At 43.1% G+C, this 16,168-nt stretch overlaps 1 protein-coding gene across 1 annotated transcript in view; it reads right to left on the bottom strand.

The window, feature by feature from the left end:
* GAS6 (growth arrest-specific 6) overlaps positions 1-355 on the bottom strand; it is a 41,300-nt gene extending 40,945 nt beyond the window's left edge. Inside the window, exon 1 of the mRNA XM_010575797.1 lies at positions 346-355. Coding sequence (XP_010574099.1) covers positions 346-355 — 10 coding nt within the window. The remainder of the gene's footprint in view (positions 1-345) is intronic.
* Positions 356-16,168: the final 15,813 nt, after the last annotated feature.

Here is a 16,168-nt window from a genome sequence, read left to right on the forward strand (position 1 = left end):
GACCACGTTTTTGGTTTATTCTGCTCTTTTAGGGTAAACTCCTCAGGGAAGAGATGGATGTGGTTTACGCCGATACGTTGCTAAGCCGTCCTTTGCTGTCCTTCGTCCATCCGTAGGTACGTGGGACGCGGCCGATGTGGGAAGCCCTGTTAGCCGTAAGCCGGGTCTGCGCTTCGACCGCCTATTGCCACCGCTTCAAAGCTGCCCCCCGTCCTCCATGCTGCCCTGCAGGTGGGGAAACGTGACCGGCAACTTGAGTAACACCAAATCTATGCGTTCTTCAAGGTGACTTTAATCGTGGAATCATTTGGGTTGGAAAAGACCTTCAAGGTCATCGAGTCCAACCGTCATCCATGCCCGCTAAACCATGTTCTGGAGTAATGGTGTAACTGGGGTGAAAAAAAGAACTCATCTAGTGTAATTTTAGTATTTAGGTGTATCTAATACAGACTTTGTGTCTCCACAATAAATTGCTGCAAACATAATGTGACAAATGTAAACAATGTATTTATTGAAGTAAAGCACATGAAAGCGTAAGAGCTAGCCTACTCATTCAACCATCCCTAGGCTCGTATCTTCTGCCTGACAATGGCCAATAGTAGACATATAGGCAAGAGGTATAAAAACACATCAACCATCATGGAGTGGTCTTTTCTTTCTGTTTTCAGCTTCTGAAGTGCAGAGGAAGAGCTCGCTCTGGTAAAAACCGTGTCCACTGTCACGCTAACAGCCACAAATGTACCTCTTCTCCATGAATTTGTCAAACAGCTTTTTGATCCGCTGTTACTTCTGGCCTCCAGGAGTGGCAGCAAGGTCCCAAATGTGCACAAAGGCTAGACAGGAACTTTTCCCCAGCAGTTTTAAATGTAGTGCTTAATGATTTTCTAGGGTACTTGAATTTTCATCATCTAAGAAATAATGAATTATCATGCCCTATCTCTTTTCACCATGCCATTTTATAGACTTCTCTCATATGCTTTCAGAACCATCCCTTTTCCTAAACTATGGAGCTTTGGTCTATTATTTGTTTCCAAAGCCCTTTGAGCTGGCATTGCTCAAAGAGGCAGTCCCACCAGTCCCCGTTGCTTGTTCCTGTCCTTTGGTCACATCCACTTCTTGCGCTGGCATGCAGCGAACCTGATCAGAGTAACCCAACAAAAATTAATTTTAATTCAGGTCAGTTCCCCCACTGAGTTGCTGCACAGCTGCACAGACACCAAAAGGCAGAGGCTTTCAGGGGTGGCTGTGAGTAGCCGCAAGCGAAGGGAGCGTGGCCCTGCTCATTTCAGCAGCAGAGCTGGCCGAAACGGCTTGTGAAGCTATAGCTGCAGGCAGAGATTTCCTAGGACTGGCTGCCACTTTCCTCCCTCCGTCGTGTGTCCCCCTGCCCACACCCGGAGACGTGGCTGTGCCATTTCAGCTCGCTTACATGGCAGAAAACTCTTCCCTTTTTTCTGTGCGTGTATGGATTCTACCAGGTTACTGTGCTGAACCAGCTCAGCAACAGGATGAAGAGGCGTGGAGTGGGATTGCAGCAGTAAATCCGTAGGCTGCTGTGGGATTGCAGCCGGTGCCCCTCATACAGAAGCCATTCCCCATCTTTGTTTTCATCCTTCTCTGTGTCTTTTCTATTTATACTTCTTTTCAGACGAAGTGGAGAAAACTACATGCAATATTCAAGGTGTGGGTTTGCAGCAGCACTGTTCTGCTTTTGTCTTACTTTTGTTTTTTCTTACTATTTCCAAACATTCCGCGGGTTCCTTTTTACTGCCTGACCTGTTCTTTTCAAAGAGCTATGAACGAAAGGTCTGAGACCTCTTTTCTGAGTAGAGTTGCTGTTTTCCCAGTGGATACTTATGGTGAGGGTTGCGTTCCATGGGTGCATCACTTTGCGTGTCTGTATATTAAATTTCACTTGTCATTTATCACCCTGTCACATTAAAAGTGCTATCAAGTGATACGGCTGAGCTAATCTAACAGCTTCTTGCTACCCAAACAGGTTGTGCCACTCACTCTTCCTTCCCTCTATGCTTCCACCCTAGCCCTGGATGCACAATTCTCCCTCCCCAATCTTTGTATGGTTTTGTCACTGATGGGACCTCACAGCAAGTCAATTCAGCTCACTAAGCCAACAGAAAGTATTTCTTTTTCCTAAAGGTCTTCTGAAATTCTTGATTGCCAGTTTAAGATTTGACTGTTCAGACAAATTTTGTATTATCTGCCAGCTGTCCTCATGGCATTAAACTTATCCATAAAATTTCTGAAGATGTTGAACAGCAGAGATTTTTGTGGGTTCTGGAAACCGATTGTGTAATCTAATGATGAGTTTCTTTTCTTTTAGATGTTTTTTTATCCTTTTCCTTTTATTCCATATGAATACACTTCGCGAGTCTGTGGTGACAGACTAGGTCAAAAGCTTTCTGAAAATCCAGCTACGTAATGTTATCAGAACCATCCTGATCTATATAAAAATCACTCCTTGAACCTCTAATGGGTTTGCAAAGCATGACATACTACTTGATATGCAATGCTGATTCTTCTCCAACATGTCATTCAGTTTATTAATACTATTCTTTATTATAGTTTCCAGTAAGTTGCCTGGCACAGACATCAAACACTGATCTCGGTGAGCCCAGAAGTCCTTTTAACAGTCACATTTTCCACCTTCTATTCTTCTGGCACTGTAGCATTTAAGGCAGATTTAAGCAATGAGTTGCATAAAGCACCGGTTTCATTTTCTTCAGAATTCATGGCTTTATACCATCTGATCTCAGCTATCCCAGTGAGGTCTTAGGGAACATAAAAAACAGGATAGAAAAATAATGCAGAAAATATTAGAACAACATTATATGAACTGCTTGTACTCTCAGCATGTCCCATTTTAGGCTCCCTTTTGTCTTTGAAGTAGACTAGGCACAGAGCTTTCCAGATGTAAATCTGAACCTGTAGGATTAGATTCCATTGGTTTCTAGGCACTAACCAGAAATATGCCCCAAATTTAACAAATTTTGAGAGAAGTGATTAAAAATACCACTAGAAGGTGTTTGTTAAAGGCCAAAAATAAAAAAAAATAATTTGCCAGGTAACAGAGCTTGAGTCAGTTATTCCAAATTTTGATGAGTATTGGTTGGTTCATCTTCCTTACCTAATCCCAAAGCAAAAACCAAGGTAGCATTTGCCTGTCAGTGCAAACCAGTGCGTAGTAGGTCACCAAGCTGCAGAAATGTAGTGAAAGAAGGTATAACTGAGCAAAGTTCCTTTAGGTTCCTGCAACTAATTACATTTGTAGGTACCACATTGTAGAATGAAACTAAAGTGACCTAAAAGGAGTAAATAGGCCTCATAACTTTAGATACTGAGTTATGGAGATGAGGAAGGTATTCCCAAGTGTGCCCTTCCTTCCTTCCATCCATCATTCCTTCAGCCATGGGCACTACGGGGGGGATGGTTCTTGTCGACTTCTGAAGGACCAGCTTTTCCATGTAATGTACTTTTTTGTCCTCAAGGAAAAATTGATTAGACTTGCATCCTACTGCCAAAGTATCTCAGATTTTAGGGACAAGTGACTGTTTCACCTACTCATTCCACATTCATTGCTTGTTCTTTTTCCTTCAGAAGTGCTCCAAAAATGACATTCCTATTTTTTTTTTCCTATTCTATGAGGAGGGAGGAGTAAAAGGATGTGAGATTACATCAGAATATTTAAAGAATTAAATGACTGTGGAAGGCAGCATATTTCACCAGCACATCCCTGTGAGAGTAAGCAAGCTGATTCCATGATCCTTGACCTGAATGCCCTACAGGCTGGGCACATGCCAAATATGCTCAACACATTGAGATCTGGAACTTGCTGCTTAGTTGTGTGAACTACAATTCACAGCCTGATGCCAGGAAATAAATTGGAGATTTCAAGGACAGGAAGCGCTGAACCATCGTTGGCCCCTCCGCGCCTGTGTTGGTTTCAGGTCAATGGGATTTCCTTTCATTAGAGGTCAAAATGATGACCACAAATTACTTTAGGCACCAGCAAAACCAAATTGCTCACCTGGGCAGTGGCACCCCCTCTGCAGCAAGCGAGGCCACGTGCAAACTCCTGGGCAGAACATGCCACCGTCCTCCATGTGTGATCTGTCAGATGAAATGGCACTGAGCAAAAGCACCAGAATTCCTGCCCCAGCCTGCGGTACATCGTGGCTCCCTGTTCGTTAAATACCGCTGCAGGTCATCAAAGGGATGAGGTGGGCATGGGGGAGCAGAGGGTCTCTTTTCTGTGCAACCTGAGTCACCACAATGCAGTTAGCACCGAGCACCTGGGAGGCAGGAAGCCCGACGAGGCTGTTTTATTTGTCATGGCAAGAAGAGGTTGCAAAGAAGGAGAAACTGGAAATGGTCCTTACATAACTGACTCTGCTTTTTACTTCTTACTCCCTTTGAAAGAACAGCTTTGAAAAGAACAGCTTTGAAAAGAATAGCTATGCTTTCCTCCATTTAGGAAAAGACCTCTGGATCCCTGGGATCCAACCATTAGATTGGGGAGTTAACTTATTTGTCAGGGAAGCCCAGGTCCTTTACCACGCGCCTGCCTTTGCGTGTCTGTTATCCAGTTAAGGATATTACGTTAAGATGTAATAGATTTCTTGCTTGAGGATAAAGCGGCCATCATACGATCACTAAATGCTTCTATCGTATCTCTTTATGTTGCTATTTGGCATTAAAATTCTGTAGAGGTCGAAAAAAGTCTTGATTTTCACCCACATGTGAGCAGGCAGGAAAGGGAGCTCAAAAACTGGAACCACTGTGGGCAGACAGACTATATATAGCTTTGGGATGTCCCTGACAGGTAATTTACATCAAAAAAGCAGCACTCCAAATATCCTACTGTCTTTGCGCGCGCACACACACACACACACACACACAGGTTTTGATGGTATGGAAAAATCACACAGAAAATCCTTACTGAAACAGCATCATTTTGAAGAAGAGCTGAGGATTTGTATTTCTGCTTCACCCAAAGATGAAAAAGCTCCTATAGCAGTGTGTGGAACTTCCCCAGATGGACCTAAGTTAATGAGAAAAAGTATGGGTTACCAGGCTAAAGATTTAAGATTTCTTCTCATCATCAGCAGGAATTGAATGCCGAGTGCAAGACAGGAACCTTTCATGGTACCAGTGCAACGCCTGCTGTTTGGGAAACCCAAGTGATGGATCAGGCTGGACCTTCTCCTAAAGTGCACTGACACAGATGAGCTGGGGCTTTTTGCACAGCCCACACTTTCCTTTTTAAAAACAACAGAGTTTGAAACACGTCAGCTTCACTTAATGTCTGGCTGTAAAATGAATCAAAATAAATCAAAATTGTAATCTGTTTGTATTAATGAGAAGAGAAAGCTGGAAGGGTAAAAAAAAGAGTAGGATGCAAGCCTTCTAAGAAGATTTCAAGGCTCTCAGTGTAACGACGGATGGTCATGCAGCTCTGTTGAAAGATGTTACTAATGCATGTGTGAAACCTTATTCAAAGATACAGCTTGATGTAACATGAGAATGGTGATGAAAAAGGATCCGTCAGAAAGATGAGAAACTGCAGATAAGAACAATTAGAAGCCATGCTTTGATTCAGGCTGTTTTCACATCCCTGGATAAATATGAAAAATTACTCTCTCCTCTTCCAAATATAAATCCTTCCTGGAGCCACACAAACATGTGTCTTTGTTTAGATCAGGCCAATGTTTTTGTGGGAGGATGTGAAATTTCATCAAGAGGTCTCCAAGAATGCTAATGGCATAAAATTCCTCTTATCCAGTATGTTCAAATTAAACATTTTCTAATAATAACAAACACAGAAAAGGTCCCATTATACCACTTAGCTCTTTTGAGTGATTAGCATATATTAATAAGAAAAGGGTTAACTTTCAAAATATGCTTAATTTTAGTGGAGGAAGAAATGGATGAGAAGAATAAGCAAATGTGGGTTAGAGAGAGGAAAAAAAAGACTTGGATAAAGATATAGAGCTGGATGCATGGAGAGAGATGTAGAAGAAAGGTTATTCCTCTTTCACACATCATTTACTTAAAAAGAAACTTCGTAAGAGACTCCAAAACTAGTATCACTCTTCAATGAGGGATCCAAAACCCATTTTCTGACAGTGATGCATTATGCTGGAGGGAGAAAAAGAGAAAAGCTCCTTTTCCTGCAGGTGCTAGTCATGCCCATGTCCATATGCTGGACTGAATGACCAGAGGAATAACCTTTGCAAGGGACCAGTTTCTCTTCAGGGCCGTTGGTTTGCCTGCTGAATGCTGCTCTGCAGCCAAGACAACTGAACCTTGCATCAAAGCATTGCACCAACGTGGAAGGATCTGTTTCTTCTTCTCTCTTCTCTGCTGTCTTCATCCCACTGGAAATGTGCTGAGTTAAAACATGAGGCATCCCAGTGATGAAGAAACTACAGCAACCTGTCTGATTGCCTGGAAAGAGTCAAGAGGAAAGGCGGTGTCAACATCTGGAGCACATTTCTGACCTACACTGAGGACAGGAGTTCAACAAGCCCAAATCCCAAACCAGACTTTGAATATGAATGAACTTTTGAGTGATGTAAGGCATTTCATAAATATTGCTAGTGGATGTGATTTGAGTTTTATTAGGCCAGCTGTATATTAATATACTATGTATGAGGTCATCATGGCTTCTATTCCTATGCATTCCACATGTGCTTCTTTTCTAGGGGATTTTTAGTTGCTTGAATAAAGCCTAAAATACATATATATAAATTCAAGGGTGACATGAGGAGTAAAAGAACATTGCAGCAAAACAGTAAGAACAAATATAAGCCCATACAGTGTGTTATGCCCTACAAAACTGCACCAGGGATAACAAAACCACTGAGTTGGCAAGTGGACTTGCTGAGAGATTATGTGAGTGTGAGCTGTCTCTCTGAGGCAGGAGTGTACTGATAGCCATTAATGCCTTTGAAATGGGCTTCTTGGCGGAAGAGCATGATGTATTCTTTATTGTGCTCGTTAACTCAAAGCAATAAACACATAACTTAAAAATCACTTGTATATTGAAAAAAGTTGTCTTGGAAGTCAGTGGCTAAACTCCCAGCTATATGACACAATATAATGGGATGCTGAGAGTCAAAGCCATAATTTTCATGAGATGTGGCTCTTGCAAATGCTCTGAGCTCTTAGAGGGGACCCCACGCCAAAGCAGCCTCTGTGCATCGATCCAGGAGAAGAGCTGTCGCTGCAGAGCAGCTCCCAAACCCGGGTCCCTGGGGCAGCTGCTGGTGGTTGGGGAGAGTTGCCTGGGAACAAGGAGCTGCCGCCTTCTCATTTCCAGCTGTTAAATTATATAGAAAGGAGCTGAATAATACCAGAATAGAAACCTAGCTTATCATTTGCCAGGTTTAATAGAACAAAATAGGAGCCATTTAATGGCATCTTTAAATTGTTTACCAGGATAACATAGTTCCTTCCTGGCAAAGTAAGCAAAACCATTTCAGCCTGTTGCCACAAGGACCGTTTCTCCTGTGGCTGCGTTTTATTTTAAGCAGGTGGAAAAGCTGGTAAGTCATCAGTAAGCTCTTGTGCTGATCAGCGCAGCAACGCTTTGGTTTTGTCACCCACCTTTTTCCTATTAGCAGCAGGAAACACTGACCTCCTTGCCAAAGCCAAGTCCATCCATTCTTTTATTGTCCCTAAATAAAGGCCAAACAAAAGGGGTAACATAAGTAAAAATTCCACAAATGTGAAGAGCCTTAAACAGAAGCCAGTCGCTATTTCCATATTATGTGCACATTCGCCCCCCCCCTCGGCTTCCTGTTTGTGTGTATATATAGACATATAGGTTCAGTGGCTGAAAATATGTTTGCTAAATTTACTAAATATGGCAAAGATGACATTTTTCCCTCTGGACTACATTTTTATTATTTTGTATTCAAAGGAGACAAGTCTTTGCAGCAGAATTCTAGCAGGTCTGTGTTGCAAAATGAAAACAGGGCTTTCTGTAATCTTTTATTGATTAGCTTCTTGTACCAACACCATTTGTCAATGGGATGCTGTAACCTCTGGCGTGTGCGAAGGATGGTGAAAAGGTAATAGCAGAGGGGATTGTACCAGAGCAGGACAAGAAACAGACATAACTGAGAAACTGAAAAGTCATTTTTGGAAAGTGCATGCAAAGATATGTATTAAAATATCAAAATTTAGATTTACTTTTTGGATGGAAAATAGAATACCTGATGTGCTGGTTTCTCCATCCAAATGGAAATTTGAGTATTTATATTTTGATAATACTAATAATACTACTACTAATACCAATAATAATAGCAAAAGGCCTGAGTTTATTTCTGAAACAGAAAGTGTTCTGTTTTGGTTTTGTTTTTTTCTGGAAGGGAAATTCTAGCTGTCTGGTTTGGGAGGGAATGAGAAGTGAATGAGGCCTGTTAACATCTTTGCGGGAGACAAAGAAAAATGGAAGTGGTGGTCAGGCCAGAGCAGATGGTTATCTTGCTGTAAGCCTGCCATCATCGAGGGAAGGAGTTTCCAGATGTCATGTTGTTGAGCAGCCTGTGATCGGCTGCCATGAAATATCCATCTCCCAAAGCTGGAGGAAAGGAGAACGCTTTCAAAAACCCAGAGCAGCAAACCAAAAGGAGGTGTGAGGTTTGAGGACGGCTCGCAAGTCCTGGGAATGAAAGGTGGCATTGAGGGGGGCTTGGGTGTGGGATGCAGCCCAACGAAGAGCTGCTCGTGGAGCCTGCGTCCGCTCTTTTGGAGGGTGCCGGCAACAGAAAGAAAAGAAGACCTGTTTTGGTTTAAATTCAAAAAAATCATAGTTCAGGAACATGTTATTTTAACCAGGAAAATTAGGGAGGGAGAGGGATATCTAGGTGAAGTATTGCTTCCTTTTTCAATTATAGATTACTCTGAAAGATAAGGTAATGTGACAATACTTTGCTAGTGAGGGCTGGTTTTGAGCCTGTGCTGTGCTACGTATATCAAATACCAAAACTTTCTAACATTGGTACTTAAAATGGGCAAGAAGTATATGCCAAGAAACCACGTTTCATTCCTGTGCAAGCTAGTCTTCAGGTAAACATATCGATGTTCTCTTCTCTAAGAAATCTTTGTGCTTTAGGAAGACAGTGATGTTGTGAAAAGAAAAAACAGGAGGCATACACAAAAATAAAAACAGTCTGTACCTCCATCCATAGATGCATCCAAATATTCACATATGTGTATCTCCATATCCACATACGTATTGCCGTGTCCCAGTGTCCTACAAACACGAATCAGTTAAGCTTCTTATAACACTTCTCTGAGACAGGAAGGTATTATTCCTGTTTACAGACTAGAAAGCTGAAGCCTCGAGGTGAGGAAGTTCAAACGTAAAACCCAGGAAAAGCTGGAATTGACTTTATTTTTTTATGTCCAAGGCTTTTTTTTTTAATGTCCAAGGTTTACAATACCATCTTTTCTTTCCAGTGTTTGACTTGATGTCAAAATTTCTACGGCAAAGAGAAAAATCATGGGATAGAATAGCATTCAAATAAAAGGAGAGAATTATTGTTTCCTTTTAAGTTGAGAGAGAGAAAATCTTGTCCCCATCTCAGCTTGTATCAGAGCAGTAATTTTGAAATGAAAGTCTGATTTTTCAAAAAGCAATATATTTTGCTGTCACTGATGCCGGCTGGGTCTGCAAGCTCCACCACAGGAAGAGGTGAATAAGCGGTTGAGAAAGCCTCTGAACGAATTACACTCAGACCACAATAATTAAAGCCCTTCTTGGATCTTAAGGACTGGAACCAGAAAAAACAATGGTCCAAAAGACCCAGTTCAGCACCACTGCACTTTGACGTGGGCAGACCAGCACGCCATACAAAACACAGCAGCAACACCCCTTTAAAAGGAATAAAGAGGGCAAAGCAGGTCTGGAGGGGCAGCAAGCCCTTTTACAGACTGGTGCAAGGGGCAGATTAATCCATCCCCACCGCAGGACATGGGCTGGGGGCTTTCTTCAGCCTGTGGTGCCGACCCCTTGTCCCTGAGGAGCGCACCCTTGCTTCCTATAAACAACGCTGTGAAGCGGTGGAGGTGATGGAGAAGAGAATTGTGATACTGTGGCGTATGGAGAGGACACTCAGCACGGACTAGGGTATCTCCTATGTTAGCTTCTTGCAGTATTTTACCCAGTGAGTGTATATTGTATGTAGGACCCAGCGTCACACTGGATGCTGGGCTCTGCTGCGGATTCTTCGCTAGATTTATTCATAAATGACTTGTGTTGACTCTCTCCAAAGGAAACGCGGTCACCCAGTGGTTGCTCTTTGTCTATAATCACTTTGCTTTCATCTATGGTTTGGCACCAGCTGCACCAGGAAAAGGCACATAACTATAGTTTGCTTCTAAGTTATTTAACCAGAAATTCAAATTTTAAGTCCCAGAAATTACACATTGGTTATAACTAAGAAAAAAATTCAAGTACCCCTTTAAGGAGCCAATGTTAAGCAGAATACTCCTGAGTAAGTCAAACCTATCGCAAGAAAAACACCTTAATATCTGGAAAGAAAAAAACCCCTTCAGTTGTTATCTGGCTAGAAAATTAACTTCAGCTGTTTTCTTACTAAAGTTTTCCAGTTCTTATTTTTATTAAGTGTGTGTTGTTTAGACATTGTGCTCTAGAAATATTTTATTACATAAATGTTTGTATTGAGGGAGGGAGGAAAGGGTGGGGAAAAAAACAACAGATAAATCCAGCCTACTTAAGGCTTTCAGGCTGTATGTGTGCTGCAGGGAGGATCCTCACAGCACGGCTCACTGTATGCCAGGTGCCTTTGCTGCCTGGAAGCGTAGCTCAGCTTTCCATACCACCGGCAACGCTGTCAAAACTAGAAATCTGCGGTATGTCCATCACTTGCGCAGACACCAGCTCTTAGGGCAGGTGCAGTAAATGCACACCCAATGCACGTTTTGGGGGCGAAGCCCGCAAAATCCCACACGCAGCATCCCGAAAGCGGGGGGCTCGCTGCGTGTGGGCTGTACGCGCTCCACGCCGTCAGCAGAGGAGCTGCCCTTGCCGTGCAGCGTGGTGGGGTTTAGCGAAGCCAGCCAGAGCTTTTCAAGGCGTTTGGTGGGAGACGAAGGGGAAAGATGCTGTCCTCCGCAGCCCTGAGACCCACCGCCGGGAGCCGGGGAGAAGCTGCAGCACAAGCTGTTCCCATGGGATGGGACGATCCCCGCACCCCGATCCTCCGTGTCCACATCCCGCTCCCCGGGGGGGGACACAGGGGGCTCCTCTGACACCCACCAGTTGCAATGGGGATGCTCAGGTCCTCCTGCTGCTACTGGGAACGCTGCCTCCACCCCAAAAGGGTTCCCTCCAGCCGTGCTGCCTTTTTCCTCCCCGGTGCTCAACTTTTAAAATATATATTGCTATAGCATTGTGCACCTTCCCATAGGGGCCGATAAGCAGATTGCAAAGGCTCATTTTTTCTGGAAAGGCAGAAAACTAATGCAAATGACATTCACTGTGGGTTTTGATATGTGCGGCTTGATGCTTATCAGCCCGATTGTACACCAGGGAAAGAAACGGCAGGATTGTTCTCCTTGCCTTACATTCAGTTTAACAAGAAAACCCGTGAAACTCTTTGTGTTACAGTCAAGCGTAACAGAGGCCTCCACATTTCCAGAAGTAAAGTGGGTTCTCTGGCCAAATTAAAGAAAGTGGAGAATTGCCAAAGAAAACATTTTTGTCCAGCTTAGCTTATCTGATGTTACCAGCATGTAGTGATACTTTATCGTAGCGAGTTATTTCCTCTGTTAAACATAGAAGCAGGAGCAAGCATGGAAAAACAATGCATGCAACCAAACCCCAAACGTTTAACTATTTTAGCTTACCGTGGCGGGAAGCAGGGGCGGAGGGGGAAGAGATAAAATTAAGCATTCCTCAGAGCCCAGCTACTGCTTTCTGTACTAGAATTGCCTCAATCAGAGCAGAAAGCCTGAAGCACAGAGTGAGTGGCTGTCCGGCACATAAAATTTTATGCTCCCAAGATAATATACAAAGGGCCAAAGGGTTTTCCAGGATGAAGGGCTGAAATAGGTTTGCGTGGCTGAGACAGGGGTTTTGTGCAGTAGGACCCCAGTGTCCCTATGGCTGGAAGATGAGGAGCAGATCCAAGTGCTCTTGGGACAGTGGGAGGTGATGAGCACTCCGGTGCGAAGGTGGAGGGCAGAGTCTGGTCCTCCCCACCCAGGAGGCCATGGCCAGTCTTATTTGATTTACGATTGCTCGAAACTCTTGTTGGTTAATTATGATTTAGTGGGATGCGTGCACAGTGAATTATGTGGGGTTATGAAAGGCAAGCTTTGGCTAATGTCTGGAACAAGGTCTGAGTTGTGAAATCTCTGTGTGGTGGAGCAAGGACTGCCCGGCCAGCCTTCAGGGCTGGCTCAGGTAAGGCTGTGTCAGCACCCTGCCACCCATCCCATTGCCTGGAGAGCGAGCCGTGACCCGGGACGTCAGTTCCTCGCTGATAATCCCTGTGCCAATGGGCCATTAAAATGTACTTTGACATGTTAAGTTCCAGCTCCTGCCTATACCTTTTCAGTTAAGTTGGGCAGGGTGAGACACAAACTCTTCCGATAGCATACACTGAGTCATAAGCTAGGACGTTCATTGGCACAGCAGCAAAAAAAACGTGTTTGCTAACCCTTATGCACATCAAACAGGTGCTGATGGCAAAAACATGTTCTGCAGAAGGTCCCAAGGAACCTCAAGGCTGAACTGAGTGCTGTGGAGTTGTCTCATTCCCTGCCAGCAATCCTTGGACGTCATCCAAAATTGCCTGTGTCTTCTTGACTTTAGTTCAGTTGGACTTGAGAATTAGCAAGAGAAACACGTGTGAACATCTATGTATGTAGAGGCAGAAAAAGCAACATATAGAAGACTGTATCTTGGTAGCCTACATGTAAGTCTAAGGGAACGCTATAAAGAATATATGTATTCAAGCATTTATATATTTTCCAGTAGACACTTAAGAGCCACGGTTTAAATTCATGATGCTGAAAGTCTTGATTCAGAAGGAGATCAATCACCACTGAGACTCTGGCAGGAGCCAGTGCTTTGCATTTCATTACATTGTCACACAGTGGTGTTGAGCGGTATCTTATCAGGCTTTCTGAACTAAGCCCAGTCCAGAAAAGCTCTCAGGTGTGTGTTGGTTCAGGTGTGCAAAAAGTCCTTTGTACGTCTGTGATTTGAGCCGGGCTACTTATGTTCTTCCGTGGTTTGGAGCTATACATTTAGATTCATGAGTAGGATCCAGATCCCAAACAAGAATTGAGAATGTCAATACCTTCGTGAAATTAAACTCTCAGTCAAGTCCTGGATATTTTCCTCTAGACAATCCTCAAAACTTAACATTAAAAAGAAAGAAACCAAACAAATCATGAATCTAGATGCAGTCTAATGAGATTTGAGTCTATACCAAACACTCTTCTTTCATCAAGAAATGGAGAGGAGGATGAAATCTGCAGAAAGTACCTATAATCCTAAGTTTCTTAAAACTCGTTCAAAAATAAACTCAGCAACATAAAAGCCTAGTCTAAGCAATCTCTGGTTCTCTTTTGGGGAATTTCTTTAACTAATTTACAGAAATTCAGTTAGAATAAGCCCCTGCAGTCTGAAAGGCTCCAGATCTCACAGGAATTTGGCAATGGTTTGCAGTAGGCTGTGATGGAACTTGTCTGAGTAGGACAAGGCAGGATAAACAGTACATGGATATCCAACCGCTTAACCATTTTCCTGGTGTGCTTGCAGGCATGTCCATGTAACATCTAAAACTGAGTCTTGTGAACACCAACAGCTCTGTGGATGTGAGCAGCAGAGAAATAAAACTAAACCAAGCAAGGCAGCAGACAGATTGCATTGTACAGGAGAAGCTGTTTGCCGTTTCCGTGGGGACACAGCAGTTGCACCCACGCCGAAACAGCTCATCCCCACATACCATGGTCCACCTGCCAGGTACAGTGTCCTGAGTGGCACATCTCATCTGTTCTGATGTTCAGAACATCAGTTCGGAGCTCGTGAGGAGCTAGGAGAGGGGCATGGAGAATCCTCTGCTTTAAATGTATTTTGACGTCGGCACAGTCAACTTTAACAGGTTGCTTTATGGATCCACTTATAATATCAGCGGGAAAGCTCAGGACCAGGGTACCCGGGCTTGGTCAGCCAGCACTGCCGTGCCCAGCAGCTTGACTGCTCGCATCCATCCGCCTAACAGTGACACAGGCAGCGACAGTAGAAAACCCAAATTGGGGCAGTCTTTGCTTTTGTTTCTTCATCTGTGGGAAGTGTACAGAGGACTGCAACTGGAATCAATGGGTTTGCAGTGAGGAAAATAAAAAAGCCCAAGGGACGCTGGCTGGTTTGAAAGACTTCAAGGTTGTTTACATCCACTCCTTTTTCCTTTCTCCTCATTATCTGGGACTTTGGAGGACTGTAGCACGGAAACATCTTAAAGTGGAAAGGCTAGGACGCTGTTGGAAGGATACACGCTGAACGGGGTTCCAGCATCAAATGAGGATCTTCTCACAACCAGCAACAGTAGTGTGCTCAGGGTTATCTTCATGTGTGTGGGCTTCAGACTTATCTTGACTATCTTGACTCAAAGGACCTTATGGCTCCCTGCAATTATAAATGGGACCGACTGAACTTTTCGGCAGCCCTGTTTATATTTACACATTCTTGTCTAGTTAAAAATTGGGATTTTTTTGTTTGTTTTTGTGGATCCTTTGTGTTTTGTCTCTGTGACTGCCGCATATTTGGAAAAAACCCCTGAAATGTCAACTATATCAAGAGGAGACAACAGTGACTGTCTGGGATTACTCTAAGCACTTTCATTCCTACAAAAGAAGAATGATGAATTTATATCTGCTTTTATACATAGGGGAATTTCTTAAGTCCTCCAGGAATTCTCTACCATTTAGACAATTTTTGTTGGGGGAAACAGCAAAGTTTGGTACATTGCTAAGAGGTGTTTGTGTCTTCAGAGTCTCCTGAAGACTCACACGCAGTAACTCATCTCCCAGCTTCTCCTTCCATCACAGCCATGTGCACCTTCAACACAAGACTTTACGTCGGTATGGAAGTCCCATGTCCGTGCAGTGGTCATGCAGTGAAGTTTTGAGGGTACTCTATTTTTCAGACGGGCTCTCACAACTCTCCCTCTTCTGTTGCCTCTATGGCAGAGCCCAGGGATACCTGGCACATCTTAGAGTAGTCACAAAGTTTAGATCTACCTCTTCATTTTGAATAGTTGGGTTTCTTCTTATTTTTTTGACTTACAGTTTTAAAGTTTATTTGCTTGCCAAAAAAGCAATGTGACAGCAACGTGTACTTCTCCCATTATGAAAACATGTTCTCCCATAATAAAAAACATGTCTTAAAGAGATGAACTTGTTTCTGCTAAATCTATGTTAATTACTGACACCAGCAAAATTGAGATAGCTTCTTCAAGTGTTGCGGTTTCCTCTCTCTGACAGCCTTTCCACTGTTATTCCATCAAAGTCAATATAAATAATCTGGCTCAGAGCACACTAACTGAGACTTTTCTGACATCTCCACAATGCAGGGGAAGATCTAAAAATGAAATGTTTTTCAACCCTTTGTTGAAAAACCTATACATTACCACAAATCTTTCTGCTTCTGTCTTTTTTACAAGAACACTACTTCCATTCTTGCTTAATTCTCTCTTGAAACTTGTTTTCCTGTGTTCTCTTCCTTTTTCCCCTTATCCATCTGCAAGATGCCAAAAGCACTTTCCTTTTCCCTTCTGCCTCTATTTTCTCTTCTCTTCTCTCACAACGGCTCTCCAGTGACTCAGGAGAAAAGGAGGAGTCTGTCATCTGTTGTACAGAAGAGACATGCATAGCCCAGCATGCTCTTTACTATTTTTCATAACAGCTTGACAATATTGAGTCATTGCATCCTATAAGCCTCTGAAAGTTGCAAACTGAACTTTGAAATTTCACATTCCTCTTACTGAATTATTTTTTCAAACTAGAGTGCTCATTTATCAAGATCTTTCTGAATTCCAATCCTGTTCACCAAAGTGCTTGCTACCCTTCCCAATATAGTGGTCTACAAAATGAGATGTACTAATTA

Source organism: Haliaeetus leucocephalus, unplaced genomic scaffold, assembly GCF_000737465.1.
Source record: "Haliaeetus leucocephalus isolate CR32 unplaced genomic scaffold, Haliaeetus_leucocephalus-4.0 Scaffold495, whole genome shotgun sequence".
Classification (NCBI taxonomy): Eukaryota; Metazoa; Chordata; class Aves; order Accipitriformes; family Accipitridae; genus Haliaeetus; species Haliaeetus leucocephalus.